We start from the raw sequence: 20,510 nt of genomic DNA, 5'->3' as shown, positions 1-20,510 counted from the left end.
CTACTAGTTGAGGAATGCCTCCACAGCATGATGCTGCCTCCACCATGCATCACTGCAACGGTGGGCGTATCAAGTAAAGAGCAGTGCCTGGTGTTTTTCCTGGAGTTCTGCCAGCGGGTATAGTTTTTCTTGCATCAGACATGGCATTATGTTTCCTTGTGTGCTGCTCATGGACCTTACAGCCGCTGTGATGTCACTCATTAGTTTCAGTCTCTAAGCTCCGAAGTATCCGCCATGTTTTGTTGGAGTAGAATTCCACATATTTTGAGGCCCGAGGCTCCAGAAAGATCATAGACTGTATGGAAGCATCACACAGATTAGTGTGACGCTCAGTAACATGCAATTGAAATTTTAGAGAATCACTCATTTAAACTGAAGTATAAACTTTTAGGATGGTAGGGTAGGTATTCTGGACGATGGCCGAGAGGACACCCTAGTTTGCTATTGAGGCTGCAGATGACTAGATGACTAGAACTATTCTACATACATGCATTGACAGCTGTAGGGCCAAACAGGCATTTCGATAATACTTACCCCCTGCTGGCCCTGGGACCATTTTTGTACATTGTAGTTTTTCAGTTACAAGCCATTTGCACTGTGTTGAATAGAATATAGCCAAATTCTCTAAAAAAAAGTTTGGCATAATTTCATTTCAAAATTCAAGTCTGACTTCCTTAAATTAGCTTCAGTGGCTAAGCTAACAATACACATCCTCTTAGAGCCCTAGGGGCCGTTTGCGGCCCCATTGACTTCCATTATAAACGCTATTTTTCACTGCAGAATTATTACCGTTAATGTCTTGGTGATTACTTATGTTTCCGTTTCGTTTTGCAGGACGGGCCTTAGAGTTGTAATTTTTTTATTTGTCCACCGGATGGCGCCCTTGCTCCACATTTGACCCCGGGCTGGAAAACAGTGGGCTGCTTAAACAGACCTGCGGGAAATGAAGCCTCATTTCCGGCGTGCAGCAGCGGCTTCGCCCGCTGATCAGGCGGGACCATTTTCGGCCCCTAGGACCATGAGAGGGTGCTTTTTTTTTTAAGTCAACAGGAAATGACGTATTTGTTGTCACGTGGTATCGGACGTGTGGGCTGGAAAAAGCAGTCCCCGGTGATCGTGCCCCGGTGATCGTCGCGACTTACCCCGGGACGATGCACTTATTTCGGCCTAGAGGAGGAGCATTTGCCGCCTGGAGACCATTTTCTGGTCCTGAAAAAATAAATAAAAGGCGATCGAAATGAATGTTGGTGCCAATCTTTAGTCCATCTAAAGGCCTAATTATAATAACAATTGAATATTACCTCAAATGTTCTTTTTGGAAAATATTCAAGTTTTATGTTTTTTGGGGCAAAAAAAGCAGTGCGCTCATGTGACGAAACCGGGATATAAAGGGTTAAAATCCGCGAAATGTAATTAAAACTTGACATGAATATTTCAAGGAGAAGTAGGTCTAAAAGATTGGCTAATTTAAAGTGGAATAAAATATTAATATATAAATTTTTTATAGCACTTTTTTGGGCGTGGTCGATTAGGACCGATAGTGTGTGCATTTTATGAAATGCGCTCCTGCAAAAAAAATAAAAGGCGATCGAAATGACTGTTGGTGCCAATCTTTAGTCCATCTAAAGGCCTAATTATAATAACAATCAAATATTACCTCAAATGTTTTTTTTGGAAAATATTTAGTTTTTTTGTTTTTTGGGGCTAAAAAAACAGGGCGCTCATGTAATAAAACTGGGATTTAAAGGGTTAAAACAACGAAAATATAATTAAAACTTCATATGAATATTTCAGGGAGAAGTAGTTTTAAAAGACTGACCAATTTAAAGTGAAAAAAAATATGAATATATAAAGTTTTTATAGCACTTTTTGGGGCATGTACATTTTTGTACACTAGGGCCTTAAAAGGATGCATTTTTAAGGGCCAGCCACTCACTTGACTTTCATTGGTCACTGGTACACTGGCAGCAGGCATGTCATACTTACTGACAGTGTTGGGAAGGTTACTTTTAAAATGTATTCCGTTACAGAATACAGACTACACTGCCCATGATGCTACATTCTTTAGAGCTATGCTTGTAGCATTCTGCCTGTTAGCTTAGCACAACAACAACAACGAAAAGGCGCTCTCTCACCCAGGAAACACACAGTCGCAGAAAGAGAGAGAGAGCGTCGCCCTGTAACCATGGCAACCGTAACGCTGCCGCCTGGAACAACAGAACGTAGCTGTCAAACAAAACCCAAACAGTCCTGACCCGCGACAAAATGAAACAGGAAAGTACCGCAGTGTAATCCATTTATTTCAACAAAGTAACTGTATTCTGAATACCACCTTTTTAAACGGTAACTGTAACGGAATACAGTTACTCATATTTTGTATTCTAAATACGTAACGGCGGTACATGTATTCCGTTACTCCCCAACACTGCTTACTGAGTCCACTTTTCTCCTAGAAATACTCAAAGGAAGGCGAGGAGAAGATAACTCAACTATGGATTTTATCACAGAACTCTCCAGAGAGCTCCTTGTCCTTCATTTACTGGGAATTGTGAGATAGTCCTAAATTTAGGAGTGTCTTTCTGTTTGTGTATAGCAGCAGTGTGTAATGAGGTCTTTCTGTCGATAGATGGCGCTGTTTGTCTGATAATTTGTGTGGTTATCAGCCCTGCGTTCTCCTCATTTAAGTTCCTGATTTCATTTATGGTTCCATCCACCTTTTTTTAAAGGTTGCAGTGAAATATAAATTCAGTCTTTAATGTATCTGATTAAAACTATTATTTTTTTCTATAGCTCACAAACACAAGTGAATGAATCAAAGATACTGAAAATGGTTCTGTATGGGCTGTAATCTGTGTGAAGTTCGAATCCTGTGTGGAAACACACGTTTGATGCTTTAAATCTAAAACGTTTAAAAATCTTTAGAAAGTAATAATTAAAATGACTAATTTCGGGGGTCTGACTGTGCGCGGTACCTCCGCTAAAGGGGCCGTTATAAAACTTCCTACATTTGGATATCAAGTGATCACCCACACTGAAGGCTGTAAGTCAAATATTGCCAAGACCTGAGGGAGAAAAATAATTATGCAACCGCTCCGGGGCCTCCGTGTTACCATAATAAAACCATGTCCCACAGTCGTGGATCTTTAGACGTAGTAATAATCCCTTGCGCGCTGTTGGTGGAAATCCCCACGTGGTGTACGAATTCCTGTATAAAAACTTTGGGTGTGCGGAGCCCCTGTTGTCGTGATTGCAAAGAGAGGAAAGGGTCTCACTGAGCATAATCTTGCAGGACGCACGGGAGCTTGCCACCCTCACCCGCGCACGGCGCACACACAAAAAGACTCGGGACTCACGGAGCGCTCGCGTTCTGCTTGAAGCTGCGGGACAGGAGTCTCCGCAGGCTGCTTGAATGGAGAGGAGCCGCCTGTACGGGGTTTTATTCACACTTGTGCTCTTTTGTTTTGGCAGATTACGCGTCTGAACGCAGCGTGGTTTGACAGAAGCGCATCAACAATCAGAACTGTCGTGCGCGCCTCTCGGTTACAGAGATGAACTTTTATTTTGTTGCTGGATAACGAGCTGGAAGCACAATGACTGGAATCGTTTAGTCTCCTGGAATACAAACACATGCTCAGTGGATTTATTCACTGGATGATTTCTCCCGGAACTTTAGTAAATGAAAAGTCGCTTAAATTTCGGTGTGCATTTTTAAAAGATTCACAATTTCTTTCGTAGCGTTTGGACTGTAGAATAAACTTTAAAATGAGCTTTTATAGTGTGGCACTGTCTTGTTTAGTTGCGTGCGTGCTGTGCGTTCGCAGCAGCTCGGTGACCGGGACAGAGACTCAAAGCTCACCCCAGGAGTCGTGCGCGTCCTGCGGCTTCAGGGGGCCGGATCAGTCGGAGCGCATGAACATAGATTTCCTGGAGGCGGTAAAGAGGCACATACTGAACCGGCTACAGATGAGAGAGAGACCCAACATCACCCATCCCATCCCGAAGGCTGCGATGGTGACGGCGCTGAGGAGACTGCACGCCGGCAAAGTACGAGAGGACGGCCGGGTGGAGATCCCCAGCTTCGACGGGCAGGCTGCCTTCAACAACGAGGTTCAGGCGGAGACATCTGAGATCATCAGCTTCGCAGAATCAGGTACTAATCAATAATTCACTGCACATGTCTAATTCGACCCTTGCCTGAACTCTTTCACCCTTTGAGTCTTAACAGGCAGCATGGCACCAGGTGAGTTAATAACTGACAATCCTTAGCAGGTGAATATATATATATATATATATATATATATATATATATATATATATATATATATATATACATAAATTTTTTTTTATTTTTAAGCGGCAGAGGCAGCCACAACAAACAGCCATAAACCAGCCATAAACACGGAATCTGGTGCAGCCGTCATTTTTTCATCATCTTATTACGTCACACTGGCTGCTGATTTAAATCCTCCTGTTCTGGAAATCCAGAAGAAATGAAACCAAAGACAGAGTCCTTAAATTACCCCCTGTGTTGTCTAGGGGATAAAAAAAGCACCTCTGAATCCAGTTTCATCTCAAAGCTGAGCTCACACTCAATACTCCAATGTATAAAGCCCTCTTTTAAATACGGACAAAGTCCCTCAATTGGCCATTTATCCCTTCCTCTAAGAATGTGTATCTAACTAATTCTCAGAAGTCTAAAGAGACACACACACACACACACCCTCCTGTGCGCGCACACACCCTGACACACAGCCTCAAAAACACACATACACACACACACATATACACAACAAAATCATCGACAGAATGGAATAATTGTCACTTGGTGCTGTGAGTACCACGTCTCCAGCACAAACTGTTAGTTTAAGAGAAAGGAAACATAAAATTAAACTCACAAAAATAAGATGCTTTGTACACACACACACACACACACAGGTTTCCCATTGGCTCTGCAGCTACAATTAGCCTGAATGGACTGTGAGCTCCTGCCTTCCATTGGGAATGATCTGAGCGCCCTCATGACAAGGCAACAAAGGCCGGGCAATTATTATAAGAGCTCTGTGTGTTCACATCATGTCAACATGGAGAAGAAAAACAGCAGCGAAAACAAAAGAAATTGCTCAGAATAATGTATGAGACATCTGAGTCCATGCTGGGTTGGATGAGGTGATGGGACTGTTGGTGCTGTTAGTGTGTCTGTGTGTGTGCCCATATTGCAGCGTTGCAAAGCTTTAAAGGTTCGCTGGGCTCCTTTGCTGCTGCTTCTTCTTCTACTTCTGTGTTTTTCCTCGCTCTATTCTTCCTCACACCTTTGAGCCTTTGTGTGGCATTGTACCATGGAGCTGGCTCGGGTCCCTGCTCCCTAGACCCCGTCTGCCTCCCGGCCAGCTGGCTCGAGGCCCCCCAGATCGGATGCTGCCAGCCAGGGCACGGTTTAGAGGCGAGGTCTCCAGAATGCTCTGAAGCCAGGGGAGTTTGTCCCTCCCCAAAGATGAGGAAGCCTGAATTGTTGTTTTAGAACAAGGCGAGATGGGGGGTGAAGTTGGCATCTGTTTAGCCAACAGAGAGCCAGTAAATGGATGCTGATAGGTGTTTGTGTGCTTTGTTTTTCTGTGGGGTCAGCTTGTGTCCCGTCAGCGCAGGGTTAACCGCAGTGCCTTATCTCCGGTAGCACAGTGGTACAGAGTCTGCCAAGTGGCCTCGGGCAGGTGAGGGAGGGGATGCCAATCTCTCTTCTCCCCTGACATGCTCCCGTGGGCCCTCACTGAGGGATTCGGTGTCCCGTATCCACAGGAGCGAAGCGGGGAACACGGGCAGAGAAGAAGGGAGGGCGAGAGAGAAAGCGCTGGATGGAGAAGTTCAGATGGGCGCTTCTCGATTGCTCGCTGCCACTGCTTGGACCCAGTGAACTTGTGACAAGTGGTCCAAAACTCAGAATTAAGACTTCATTATGGGAGGTCATTAAGTAGTTCCTCCACAGGATCAGGTTGGCAGGTTTACTGCAGGACACTGCTCTTTCATGAGGAGCTGTCAGTCATGGCACTCCTGGACCTGCTCCAGCCATTTTCCACATTCACTCAGCGGGGTGTGTTTCAGTCAGTGGGATCGGCTGCTACTGTATAGCTCCTGATCCTATAAATGATTTATGCACAGTGATTAAAAATTCCTCTGTGGTAAAGCTTTAATAGCAGCAGGTCCAGCACATTTGTGGCTTTAACCTCTGGTCAAGAGTCCAGAGTCTCACGTCCACGCCTCCTCGGTCTGTGTGGAATTCCTTGAGAGCTGAGGCCTGAGGGGTGGCGGCCATATGACACGTTAGAGCCACGCCGTGTGGTCTTGTCGACAGCATCTTTGAGTAATGAGCTCTGAAGCTTTCTATCTACCTGCCTACTTGCCTGCCTCCATCCACAGCCTCCTCCCTGGCTCGGCAGTGCAGGTGGAGACACGCTGAAACAGCCCACCCAGGTGTCCTGCCTGCTGATAATCACTAACAACGTTTTTCCACTGTGGGGTCAGGCGAGGCGTGTCCAGGCCAGCTCCAAGCTGCTTGTAACACAGCATGAAAAGAACAGTTCATTCCTCCTAAAGAACCTCAGCTGAAATAAGTCATGCAGTGTTCAGATGTATGGTTCTTACAGCGCGAGGATCTATATGGTCCATGACACTGAAGGAGTGATTGTTAATGCTCCACTCAGAGAATCAGACATATGCCACCTGTCTACAGGTAGAAGCTACGTTAGACGCTGTGGTTTCAGGCTTATTTCAGCACTTGAAAACCTTTGATATCAAGCAGAAGTCCATTCATGCCTTTGTAGTGGCAGATTAAACCTGCCAGTTGTCGTGACATTGCCGATTTTTCCTGTGGATTTTAACCCTTTACCATCCACAAAGTCACAGGGCAACCACTTAGGGTTAGGGGTTGGTGGCATTTTAGCTACTTCAGAAACTAGAAGACATGACCTTTCAGATCAGCTCTGTCAAAATGCAGTTTTTTGCAGTTTTTCTGTGAGTTTTATTTCCCTCTAACTATGCAACTAAGTGAAAATTCCATCAAAATAAGTTCATGTAACCATAACCCAGGTAGCTGTTAAAAGCAGGGCTGGATATGGAAAAAAAATCATATCAAGATCATTTTTTTTTCATATCAGTTGAAATTGATCTATATTATGATACAAAACAAATCACTATTTCTGTGAAGCCTAAAGGTTTCTGTTCACTCCAAAGTGTAGATATGAGGCTATTATATAAAATATAATAGATATTGCCCTTGCCCTATGACAGCTGGGATAGGCTCCAGCACCCCCCGCGACCCTGAAAAGGAGAAGCGGAAGCGAATGGATGGATGGATTAATACATATTAATTAATAGATATTAAATGTTTATGATCAGGGAGCCAGATAACAAGGATCCACTGCTTAAATCCAACATTTTCCACTCTGCTTGCTGCCGTAATGTCTTACAATGTAATGCATTTGTGATGTCACTGTGTCACACTCTTTGGCTTTTGCTGTAAAAGCATGTTACACAGAGAAAGAGTCCTGGTTTGTATACAGTCTTGGATTGTGTGTGCATTTTGAAGGTAAAAGGTCAGCTGTGCACTGATGCCACTGCTTCAGATTGTATAAACGATTCATGGTGTTGCCTGCTTTTGTGGGAACAGTTTGTGGCGCATGCTGCTCTGCTTCTTTGTCAGATTTGAAATGGCCAACATGTCTTCACAGACCACCGGAATCCTCGGATGTTCTAGTGGAAAACGCCCGATGTCTGTGTCGATGACACTGTTTTTGTTAACGTTTGTCATTTTCTCTTTCATGTCACTCACACTCTTGTCATACTGCTGTGTACGGCTGAGTAGCTCAAAGATTAGCTGCTTTTTATCAATTTTATTTTAACCATATCTCAGATTGTGATTAAGGAAATGTTATTATCATTATTTTTATCATTTTCTTGCCCACCCCTAGTTAAGAAGTTAAAAAAAAATAGAACTGTTGTGTTCAGAAAATTGGTTTATTTATGATTTTATTCATCAGTTTTATTACCTACTGTTTCTCCATTTGAGGCAGAACGTCACCATTTAATGAATTAAACACGAACTAACTAGCAGAAAACCGTTAATAATTTAGTACTTAACCATGGTTATCTCAGTTTTGAAGATTCACTTTCCTTACTGGCCAATCTTGGGAAAATGTCTTAGATTGAGATTTGATCATATCACTCTGGGAAATTTGATAAACCAATTTAAAGACAGATTCATGAGTAATGAAATTAAAGCTTAGTCACAGGCTTACTGCAGATCCTGAGCAGCTACAGCATAAAAGCAGCTCAGTGATATCCAGCGTGTAAAAATTCCTCAAACTGTTCTGGCAAAAGATTTCAAATGTGACCTCTGAATACTCCTAAACCTAAACCCCTCTGTGCATACTTTTCCCAACTTGTCCCTAGCCCCGTTTACATCCTAACCTTTAATCCCTTCTCTTTCTCTGTCCCAAACCTTTATAACCCTTCTCTTCCCTCTCCCATTGTTTAGTTGTTCTTTAGTCATAGTACCATATGGTTTGATCATGTAATTAAGTTATTTATTCAAAAAAAACTGTAACAATACTTGTATAACAAACACAATTTTTATTTTCAAATCTTCTCTGAAGTTTTGTCAGTTAAGGGACAAAGAAAATAACAATTGTAACTCAAACACACGAAAAACTATTTACATTTTCCCCAGAAGAGTCTCTCTAACGTCTCATTATTCCTCTGTAAAACATAGGGGTTAGGGTTATCACCAATGATGACTTAGACCTCAGACCCCAGAGGGTTACCCATCATCAGTGATGATCCCAACACTAACCCTAATTCTCACCCAGGCAATCAAATTATTTATTTATTTTCTTTGCAATTGGTTCAAATATAATTCCAAATTACACACACTGAAGAATAGTCATGCTTTGTTTTTTCCAAATTAAAAAAAAGAAAAAGCACATTTTTACCTTTCTCCAAAATGTGGGGTTTGAGTTACCACCTATATTGCACTTGCATTTCGGAAGGTTAATACATACGACACAAGCCAAATGAAGCAAAAGAATACTGTCTGACAGGAAAATGAGAATACAGTGTTAGGGTTATGTTGGTGTAAGGTATTATGTTGGTGGGTTATGGTTTAGGTTTACTTCTCAATATCAGCAATGACTTGATCTCGGATGTTAACTACACCTGAATTTCATCTCTTTGGGGAATAGGTTGGCCTGGAATCAAAATGGGACATGATCATACAGACGTCTTATTTTGCAGCCTGTCACTGTGTGATGCCCGTCTCTCTCTGAGCTCAGAGCTGTCAAGGCACGTACGGTGATGACTGAGGCGAGGTTAGTTACTTGTAGCCCTGAGGGGTCTTTGCATGAGCTGCTGTTCAGCTGATTCCTTCACGGTGCTGGCTTTGCGTCGATTTGAGCGTGTACTCGTTGTGCACCGTCATATTTTAGCCACAGGCTGATTGTGTGGAGAGTTGCTTACCGTGGGGATGGGTGGGTTTGTGTGAGCAACCAGCTGACGTACTAGAAAGTGGAGAGCTGGTCTGAACAGGCCCCTGTGTGAAGGTAAAGCTGCACTTTAATGGAGGAAAAGGCACCAGGCGCTTTAAAGAGGAGGCCCGTCTTTGGTGGCCACCTGTTGACACTGACACACACTAATCAGTGGGCAAACAAAGTAATTTAGCTGCTTTCAAAGCTCTGCATGAGCACATTGTGGCAAATCTCCTGAAACAGAAACCTTTCTAGTTACCTCAGGGTAATTTGGAAGACATCATTGGGCTGAAAAAAAAAGTAGTGCCAGAGAGAGCCCAGCGCCACCTTTAGACACCCAGGATCTCTTCATTGTGCTGCTGTAGAAAGTGGCCAGTGTCATGTAAATGGCTTTTATTTTTGCCTCATCATGCTTTTTGCTGGAACGCCACGCGTTTCAATGGTGGGCTGCAGCGCGGCGCTCTCCCACTGCCTCACACAGGGCTTTGTGCTGTCACTCTCAGGGTGCTCCCGCTGGAAGGAGGTGCAAAGGGGTAGCATAGGGTGGGAGGCGGGGCTCGGGTTGGGCACGAACAGCGAACTCAGTGAACCCCCCGCAGGCCTTAGCCATGCCCGCCACCCTCCCAACTTTTCCACTTCTATCCTTCCTCCTTCCCTTCATCTTCCTCCTCCCTTTTCCTTCTTTCGCTCTCTTTTCTTTTTGGTCCTGTCACTTACAAAAATGGACCTAAAGCCAACTGGGCCTGATCCCAGAACTGGCCTGTTACCGCTGGCCTATCAGGAGCTACCACAGAGGTCACCTGATGCAGTCATTGAGAGTTAACAGAGAAAACAAGGGGAAAACAGATCTGTGGAAACAAAGCTGTGCCCTTCTCAGGGGCTTTCTCTGTTTGTGTGTTTGTGTGAGCGTAGAAAACAGTCTGTAGGTCAGTAACCTTTCTCCTCGAGCCACAGAAGTGCGCTTGGTTTAAGCACAACAAAGACCTCCCAGCCTGTCATGGCTTTCAACGACCCATGCTCAATTGTCGAGAAGATGATTAAGCTGTCACATGTTCGCCTATCTCTCTTGGATCAGATGTGATATCACTTACTGAAATTACAAACTACAGCCATGTGATAACTGCTGAAGCATTTTCATAAGCACTGAGCAAACTGAAAACAATATAATGCTGCTGAAAGGTCCTCAGCTTTGGATCCTATGATTTGAGTCAGACATTTATTTTTGTTTTTGCACACTGAACTGACTAAAAGAGACTGTCGTCTACCTTCTTAAAAATTCTACCTCTGTGTAATAAATTCTTCTGTTTATTCTCTTGCTAACAGATGAACAAACACCCTCCAAATCCAACCTGTACTTCCTCATCTCCAACGAGGGAAACCAGAACCTGTACGTGTCCCAGGCCAACATGTGGCTGTATTTCCGTATACTTCCAGGTGGTCCTCAGAAGGGCATCAGGAGGAAAGTGACAGTCAAGATCCACTACCAGGAGGCCACGGCTATCAGCAGAATGGAAGGAAGCCCAGGAGGTGGAGGCGGCGGAGGGGGAACAGGTCGCTGGGTTCTGGTGGAGAAGCGGGTGGATCTGAAGCGCAGCGGCTGGCATACGTTCCCGCTATCTGAGGCGGTACGGGCAGTGTTTGGGAAGGGCAGCCGGAGACAGGACCTGAAGATCCACTGTGAGGACTGTGAGACAGCTGGAGTGGCTCCTGTTCTGGTGGACCCCGGCGACCCATCCCACCGGCCCTTCCTGGTGGTGCGTGCACGACAGCTGGATGGAAAGCACCGCATTAGAAAGCGGGGGCTTGACTGTGATGGCACCAGCGGGGGCTTGTGTTGTCGACAGCAGTTCTACATAGACTTCCGGCTTATTGGCTGGAACGACTGGATCATTGCACCAGCAGGTTATTACGGTAACTACTGTGAGGGCAGCTGTCCGGCCTACATGGCAGGCGTGCCGGGCTCAGCTTCATCCTTCCACACTGCGGTAGTTAATCAGTACCGCATGCGGGGGATGAGCCCGGGCTCAGTAAACTCCTGCTGTATCCCCACCAAGCTCAGTACTATGTCTTTGCTCTACTTTGACGATGAATACAACATCATCAAGAGGGACGTGCCCAATATGATCGTGGACGAGTGTGGCTGCGCCTGAGTCCACACTGGCCCGTCATTATCTGGACTGTCAGGAAGGCCTTTTGTACAAACAGGATGTTATTGTACGGTACACATATATATCTATACCTACTGTATGTGCAAGCAACACACACTGGTACCATCTAGCAAAAGCAAGTATCACTGTTGTGTCCACGTGTGTTTGCACGTGTCAGCACAGGCGTGTGTATTTATCAGAGTGAGCGACACGCTTGCCGCCCGCATTCTGCCCATTCGTTGGTCAGCGGCGGCACGAGAAGGGAACGCTTATCACCAAATGATACTTTTCTCTAGTTTGCCATTTCTAGTTAAAAAATAATGGCCCGTCATCTCCTCGTAAATGAAGATTTAAAACAAAACAAAACAAGCGCTTAAGGAAAGTGACATGATTGGCTTCACTGCCCACACGCCCCCTGCCCTGCTCCTCCAACCCTCTGAAGTACTCTGAGCACATAACAGACTTGTGTTTTTACAAAGCACTGACAGTTCATCAGCTTATACAATTCAGAACACCAGCACTTCCCTGCCATGCAGACAGACTCAGTCTGGCTGTCCTCTCTGGTGGAGTTAAACTGGCAGCGCTTAATGCCTTGCAGGATTACAGCCTTCACAGCAGCGCAGCGGCAGAACAAAGTCCTCCACTGAGCCCCCACCGCCACCTCTGCAGCCGCCACTGCTGGCGTTATTGTGGCCGTCACTCTTGTGTTGACAGAGAGAGAACTGCTTTCTCCTTCCCCCTGAGGCTCAGCAGAAGCCAGTCTGCAGACTTGGAGACTCTAGTTTTGGCCCAGTGGGTCACCACAGTGCAGTGCAGCACTTGCAGAAACTGAAATGCACACCCTGAATAGCACTTGTATAAATAAATGCCTTCCAAGGGGTACTGAGTGTCCTGTCCTATCGCTGAATAAGTGCCACATGAGCTATGCAATGTATAGTAACCTATACCCATACTCAACATGCTATTAGACTGAATCCTCTCCCCCTCTCTTTCTCTTCTTCTTCTTCTTTCTCTCTTCAGTCCTCAACTCTTTATCAATACTTGAAATGTAATCTTTCGCTTCCTTTCCAAAGCGAATGATTGTTGTGACGTTTGCACTGAAAAGTTGCGGATTTAGCGAAACAAAAACTGCCATTGAAAAGTTATTTTTATAGAAGTAAATTTGAATTTTGTTTCAGATGTATTTTAACTAATTAATGGAACCAAAGAGGCCACGATTTTAGCTGTAGTGCTCGGACGGCAAGGCCGCCGGGTCACTGTGTAAAATACCGTTTGTGATCATTTGTAAAAGGCCTACCACCGCATCAGGGTACGACATTTGATTCTCCTGTCTTAGCTCTATTTTCATTCTCTGTTTTGTACAATGAGCAACATTTCATTTTTCATCTTTAATTCTATTTTTTGTTCCAGTTTTCTATTTAATAAGAAATGCTACTTTAGTTCCTGTCTAAGAAACATTTAGTCCAGTAAATGTCATCTGTACAGTTTATGTAAAATAAAATGTTTTCTTAAATATTTTGTAACTTTAACTTCCTTTCTGCATCATGTTTTAAGTGTGACTGTTTTTGCCTAATGACAACATTCATAATATATTTTATTATTATTATTATTATTATTATTATTGTTATTATTATTATTATTATTACTACTACTACTACTATTGTTGCTGTTGTTGTTGCTGTTGTTGCTGTTAAATCTGCTAAGGAGCATTGGGACCAGTCATAAGGTAAAATTCAAAAATAAAGTCAAAATGTCAAGAAAAAAAGTTGAAATGATGAGAATAGAGTCAAAATAGTAATTTTGATTTGATGGACCAGATGTTTTTTTTTCCTCCACATTTCAACTTTATTCTGAAAATTCAAAGTAATAAAAGAAAAACTCTTCCTGTAGAAAAACTTCTTCACCTAAATGTTTCGCTAAAAACACTCTAGTTGTAACAGTTCTATGGTGTGTGTGTGTGTGTGTGTGTGTGTGTGTGTGTGTGTGTGTGTGTGTGTGTGTGTGGCCCCCTAACTGACTTCACTGTTGTTGGTAACGGGTGGCCCCCTATGGCTCCACCCCTGGGTGAAAGTGTTGGGTTTGTGCTTTAGTCTTTTCTGTGCTTTAGGCTGATATCCACCTAAACAAAAGGGTGAGGCTGAAGTTGCAAGAAAAACATGAGCACATTTCAATCTTTGTCTCCACTGGTTCAAACATAAAACATTTCTCTGCTGTCGCCTGCCAGGACCAAGTGTCTCTCATAAGCTGGAGCTGTAGAACAGTAATTACAAGCATGATTAACAGCTTCAGTGGCATCCACAGCGAGTGCCAGCGGACAAACCTTCAAATACCTGCCCGATTCCTCCTTGGCTGCAGAGTCTGTTGCCGTGCTTATTTGTCATCTGTCTGCACGGCGTGTTGTTTTAGTTTAGGATACTTGTGCACATGCTCATGCAGGCTGTTACATCAGACCTGTTTCCCTCTGCATCACAATGTTTCTATTTCCCAGCGTAGGTCTGCAGTTGCTACAATGTGTCAACACTTTATGCAACAGCACAAGGCTTGCCCGCCTGAATGTCTGTCTGTCTGTGCCAACACCTACCAACGGCAAGATTTCAAATAATGTTTCTGCAGAGCCTCCATCACAACACATCACATGTCCCTGTTAAAACATCAGCCAGATAATTGCTCTAAATGTGTCTATTAGGACCTGCCAGGAAGCGCAATGAGATTTGTTTACCTGCAGGGCAAATAGCACGTTAGGGAGGGATCAGTGTAAGTAACTTTTTTACCTGGAACACCGCGTAGGAGTGAGAATAACCTTGAAGAGCAAGAGAACATTTCTCTATAAAGACAAATTATGAAAACAAATCAGTGTTATGGTGTATGACTGACAGGTGAAGAAGAGAAATGATCTGTCACAGAGTTTTTTTTTGTTTAATACTTACTGGAGGAACCTGACAACGTGTGCAGAGAGCAGGGAGGTGCGTAGCTGTCTTGTCATGCTTTCCAGTGCATGCCAAAATCTCCACAGCTGGAATGTTAACGACGCCAAGCTGGAGCTGCAGGCCATTAAAGCAGAGCTGCATTCTGGGCCACACACTCGCTCCCTTAAAATCACATTACAGGTGCGTATTTTGTAGGCTTTTGGCATCGATAATCACTGGAGCTGTACGCACGTTCCCAAAGGCACCTTTAAACAAACATGCACATACACAAGTGCAGCCTCTCCAACCCCCGAGCTATCAGCTTAAACAAATATTGTCCTCCTTGCCCTCCCACATCTAAAACCGTCACAGGTTGAGGTCATGACAGCTGCCAAGTTGACAGGGTCAGCTGGTTTATCGCCGCAATAGCAGCGCTTATTCTTCCAAATCAGCCCTGGCCGCATTCACTAATGAATTTATGATTATTCATCGCCCGGGGCCAGGAATTCCTCTGCTTGTGTTTGTCTCCGTGGTCTGGAGGAATGCATTACATGTGTTGATGGGGATGTACTGATTGCCCACGTACCCTCTACAAAGGGATTGTTGGATGGTAAGGAAGGTTTTATACCCACCATCCTTAGGATGGCTTTAATCTCCATTAGAGGTGATAAAATCCTGACCTTTTTTTCCAGCCTCAAGATATTGTCTAGAGGGACTTTTATTCTACGGAGATATGCCATTAAATCTAAGACAGGAGGCTCATTCTGCCTCTATTTACCTCACCCTACAACCCTATGGGTTGTAGGGTGAGGTAAATAGGTGAATTATGTGGGATCAATAAGATGTTGAGCAGGGGTAGGAATTAATAAGTATGTTCATACTTCTTCCTACTCCTTTTCAGACCAAACATTGTTACATTATGTCAGACGATTTTGTTTTATTTCATTATATATTTTTTGTTTATCTGAACACATACGTGTGTGTGTGTATATCTACATATATATTCGTATATGTAAATGAAAATATATGTAGTGTGTATATATTGTTTTTTGTTTTATATGTCTGAAACAAATAAAGATACAATACAATACAATACAATAGTGACATTTTGACCTCTGGAGCAACATGGACTGTGCTCCTTGGGAGCTCCTTCTCACAGGAGGATTACGGCAGCCGTGAAAAGGCTTTGCAACTTGAAAGCATATTTGTGATCACTAATGAGCCCAAAAACTTCATTAATCCAGATATTCCAGCCTCGATTTCTTTTTCTTTTCTACTTTTTGCCCCTCTGTTGGGTTAATCAAAATGATGTAATCAGTTTACTGTGCCAAAGGTGACACGGGAACGACCAGTATGGAAGTGCTGGTTAGGATTTAAGTTGACTGACAGGAGCACCAACTCTGACTTTTGGTTTTACAAATGGAAAACAGCATTAACACTGCTTCTAAGTGTTGTTACCAGATCAGTGATTATATTTTCTCTCTTCTGGCTGCTGCTGAGCAGGAGGTGAAGAGGTCAACGCGGCACAGGGCGTGTATTTTTGTGAGTCCACAATGTCATAATGTCAGGGTTGTTTCTTAGCAGATCAGTAGAACAACTGAAGCCTTGTCACCAACTCTCCGCCTGCCCCCCAAACTGTCTCGCTGTCAGCCCCTAAACCTTCTCACCTTCTCACCCCACCTTCCACCATCCCGACCTCCTGACTCCCAGAGTACTGAAGGCAAACTCAGGGGCAACAAAGCCCTCATTTGTTGTTGTCTGTGTTGCCCACCTTAATGATAGAATGGATGGATATGTGAGACTAAAGGGTACAGTCTTAGATTCTGCTATGTTTCCTTTCAGCATAAATTTGTAATAATCTGCAACACAACCTGAAACACAACACCATGAGTAATTTGCAAAAGCAGATTAATATGACCATAGATTGTAGGAAAAGCTAGAAGCAGACAGCGTGGTCTTTGTGTTTTGGAGCCAGAAATGTATTTCGATGAGAGCATGAAGTACTGCACACAGACAAAATAACATCCAAATAAAATCCTAAAATTTCACTCACCAAAACTGCAACCATATTCTTGGTCAGATAATTTACTAAAAATGCTCCAAAGGGCTCCAGCAACACAAACACAGTCCAGAGGTCCAGCAGACAGCTAACAGCTACAGGTGCCTGCTTGCCATCCACCTGTCAGTCAAAGAGGCCACACCTCTAATTTTCAAAATGTTAAGCCTTGAAGGTACAACAAGTATTTTTTTTAACAAAAAAAGAAAAAGAAAAGCATGCTCTCAAATATACATTTATTAGTATGTAATTATGTCTTTCACCAAACTGATGCATGAATCCATTAAAAATACACAGGATATGATCCCCTTCAGTAAAGAAGCAAAAACAAGAGGAAAATGATAATATGACTGGCATCTGGATAAAAATCTCCCTCCTCCTCTTTATCACAAACCTCATCTCCTAAGCTGTTCTCCTAAGTTAGGTCTCTAATACGCAAAAACATGCATAAACATGCTTATTCGTTCCCAAGGTTGTCACAAGTACTTACTGTCAGCAGATCAAACAGGTGACACTCATATTTCCAGACAGCTGACAACAAGCCAGCTAAACAGCCACAACAGCTGGTTATAAGCTAATATTATGGCAGCTAATGTTAGGCCCAGCACTCCTAAAAATCACACTTTCCCTCTGATAACCAGTTCAATAACTCTCTCACATTGTATGACAGTTTATTCAAGTGTCCAAGTTCAACAATATTAGAGCCATATGAAAGGAAGATTTCTCTACACCGGCTAACAGCAGCTAACAGGGACTGACAGCAGCTAACAGCAGCCAAAATCATTGAAGTAAGAAATAAGCATAACTGACTCATCAACTCATACTGGACTCCTTTCACAAAGTTTTAGCCTCTTCCAGAGGAAATAGATTTTGATACCAGTTAGACTGACAGCCTACACTCACTACAGAGCAATGGTGCCCAGAGCTGTTTGTCCTACAGCAACCGTCAGAGCTAGGATTATGCACTTCAGTTAGCAGGAGTAAGAAAACATAATTCAGTTGACAACCTGCAATCTACTGATATCTAACTTTAAACGGGTCAGTTTTAGTAAGAATGATAGCGATAAAGGGGATGACAAAGAGGAGGAGATTGGGAAGGATAGAAAAACTTTGGACTTGATGGCATTTCTGCGACCTTTAGTGATCCACTGCTGCCTCTCCCCATTTCAGTCCACCAACTTAAAAAGTCAGGGAGTGAAGAGTCAATAGCAATGCAACCAGTCAGTCCATTTCAACCAGGGGCCAATAGAGCTTGTGTTCAGCATAAAAACAATAAACAAACAAGCAATCAAGAAAGAACAAGCCACCTTGATTGCAGTCTAAGTTAAACTGAAACAGAAAGAGAAACCTAGAATTAGAGCATTAAAAAATAAACCAGTGTGGCTTCAAACAAATGTCAGTTAAGATAAGGGGTGTAAACAGTGGTGGTTAGGGTTAATGTTCGGGTCATGACTGAGACCTCACATGCACCCTTTTTTAAAGAATTTTTGCCTAAATGAACCAACGAGATGGTGTTTAATGGAAAACTAGGAAGTGCAAAATATTTTTAGTTGACATGTAACATCTAGTTTCTGAAAATTGTCCTTTTCAGTAGGTAGATGAACTGAAACTGGACATATCAAGGTGGCTTAGATTTTATATGTATGTTTATATTAGTAGGATTATTTAAACCTTCTAAGTATATTCATTATGAATCAAATAAAATCATTTACATTAATAATAAATCCATACAAATTTTCTTTAAGTTAAATAACTTTTTGGTCAGCTTAGATATTTTGTATATATTTGTATGTTTTTAATACATTTTTCTATTCTTTTCACTCTCCTTTGATCAGCTGATGGCTTACTGTTAAGTCATGGTAATAGATGATTGCTGTAAAAAAAAATCATAGTAATGATGTAATTACATGATAATTAATTATCTCATTGTTCACTGCGGTACATTTCCAAGTTCAAGAAGTTCACGCTAGAATAAACTGCCTGAAATGTGTTTGGTGTGAACACACCATGTGGCTCAATAACCGGCACCCCCACACTTAGTCTCCATCTATCCATGTCCTCCTCTTCTGCCCCTCATTATTCATGCCTTTGGACATCTTCCTGTCCTTTGTCCCCTGGATTTGTTGGCCAGTTAAATTTAGCTCTCTGATGGTATTTTAGACCGATGAAAGATGCTTTTTAAAACCTTTAAAAGGGAAAGGAATCCATGTGACTAATGTCACATGCACTCCTGGGAGTTAAATGAAGAATCAGTATATAAACAGTCTGGCTTTTGTTTCCAAGAAGCATAGTTTCAGTCCACATTTCAGTGACGTAGTGTTGTGTTTGGCTGATAGACAGGCAGTGATGCTGAACTCACTCACAGAAGGGAACAATTGTACTCATTTTTAACTAACACTGAACAAGGAAAAATATATACATGGAAAATCTATGATAATTTATCTGTAACACTACTTCCTTGTACACCTTTTAGTAGATGTGAGTGTGTGTCAGAGGGGAAATTCCAGCCAAGGGGATGTAAGGTGTGGCTACGGATCATCTCTGACCACTTAAAAGCGAGGCCATCATCAGCGTTCCTGTATGACTCTCAGCCCCAGCTGCATTTCTCTGAGGGCTCATTATTCCGGCAGGTGCCCTATTGTCCCAACTTTGCGGGCCTTTTCATGAGCATACCAAAAACACAACACCAAAATATGCAGGGGGGAGGAGGACGTGAGGGTGAGAGTGGAGGGGGTGGTGGCCTGTGTCAAAGTCAAGAAGACTCAGAAAAAGTATGACATCAAAAGCAGAGAAGAGAGGACCCTTTGTTGCGAGAGAGAACGCCTACCTGAGCTGTTTGGATGTTTGGTGGGATGTGGTGATGGTGGCCATTAGAAAGGAAAAAAGGTAGAGTCAGTGATGTAAGGATTATCAAATGAGCTGCTGGAGTTCATGTAGCAGGGGTCAGCCGGTTCAAGGCATCCTGTGTCTTTATATTAAGTTTGATTCATCAACCATCTCCCAAATCCTCCTTCAAAAGTTAAAAGAAAAGAATCACAGAAGCTCCACTTAAACACCAAGGTCCAAATTTGTTCAGTTCTTTTAGCATGGCTGTTCTCCAAGGTGTTACAATGAAGTTTAAAAATAGAAGATTTACAAGGTTTAGCTGGGATAGAAGTAAGCACAAATTTAGGTCCCATTAACATGGACCTACATGTGAGTCAGCGACTGGTTGCTGGAAGTTGTTAACATGAAATTGGTCACCAATAGGCATACGGTAGTTCACTGAATACTAGTGAAACAGTGAATACTGCGATGTATGCAGTATTCACTGTATGTTTCCCTTCAAAGTAAAAGCTGCACTTTTTGAAATGTGTTGGTTGCAGCAGTAAGGCAAAACTTCATTTCCAGTTTGCTCTTTTTACTTCTAGCACATTGTGAGTGTTAACAAATAAGTCAGCATCTTTTATACAAACTACTGACATCTGTGGGAACCTGCTCATTGCAGAGCAATCACAGGGTTTTTGCTGCAGCACAGTCTTTGCAAACAATTTCACCTGGGAAGACCTTTTATAGTCTTTACAGGAATTGGTCCTGTCATGTGGTGAGGAGAACGCAAAGTTGTGTGAAAAATGTATCTGTTTGTTTGGCTTTTTTTTTTTAAATTTTTTTTTTACCATTAGAGGCTTTGCTTCGATTCACTCCATTGTGATGTTTTCAGTGAACCATGGCTAAAAGAGCCAACAGAGCGTTCCTACTGCAGAGTATTTCTCAACAATCTCATTTGAGATGATCTGTCAGAGATAAAGGAAACATGAAATATTATAAATATTACCCACAGGGAAATATTGCCCATATATTGATACACATTGAACAAGATTATTAATCAATAGATAAAATTACTCTTATT

General features: G+C 42.8%; 1 protein-coding gene across 1 annotated transcript; it reads left to right on the top strand.

Annotated features, from left to right (window-relative positions):
• The first annotated feature begins 3,179 nt into the window (after positions 1-3,179).
• inhbb (inhibin subunit beta B) lies at positions 3,180-12,095 on the top strand. Its single transcript, XM_026145497.2, has 2 exons — positions 3,180-4,150; positions 10,836-12,095. Exons 1-2 carry the CDS (start codon positions 3,763-3,765, stop codon positions 11,660-11,662), a joined length of 1,215 nt encoding a protein of 404 aa, XP_026001282.1. The 5' UTR covers positions 3,180-3,762; the 3' UTR covers positions 11,663-12,095.
• Positions 12,096-20,510: the final 8,415 nt, after the last annotated feature.

Source organism: Astatotilapia calliptera, chromosome 16 (genome assembly GCF_964374335.1).
Source record: "Astatotilapia calliptera chromosome 16, fAstCal68.1, whole genome shotgun sequence".
Classification (NCBI taxonomy): Eukaryota; Metazoa; Chordata; class Actinopteri; order Cichliformes; family Cichlidae; genus Astatotilapia; species Astatotilapia calliptera.
The sequence above is the reverse complement of the archived record's forward strand: the minus strand, read 5'-3'. Positions and strand labels throughout refer to the sequence as shown.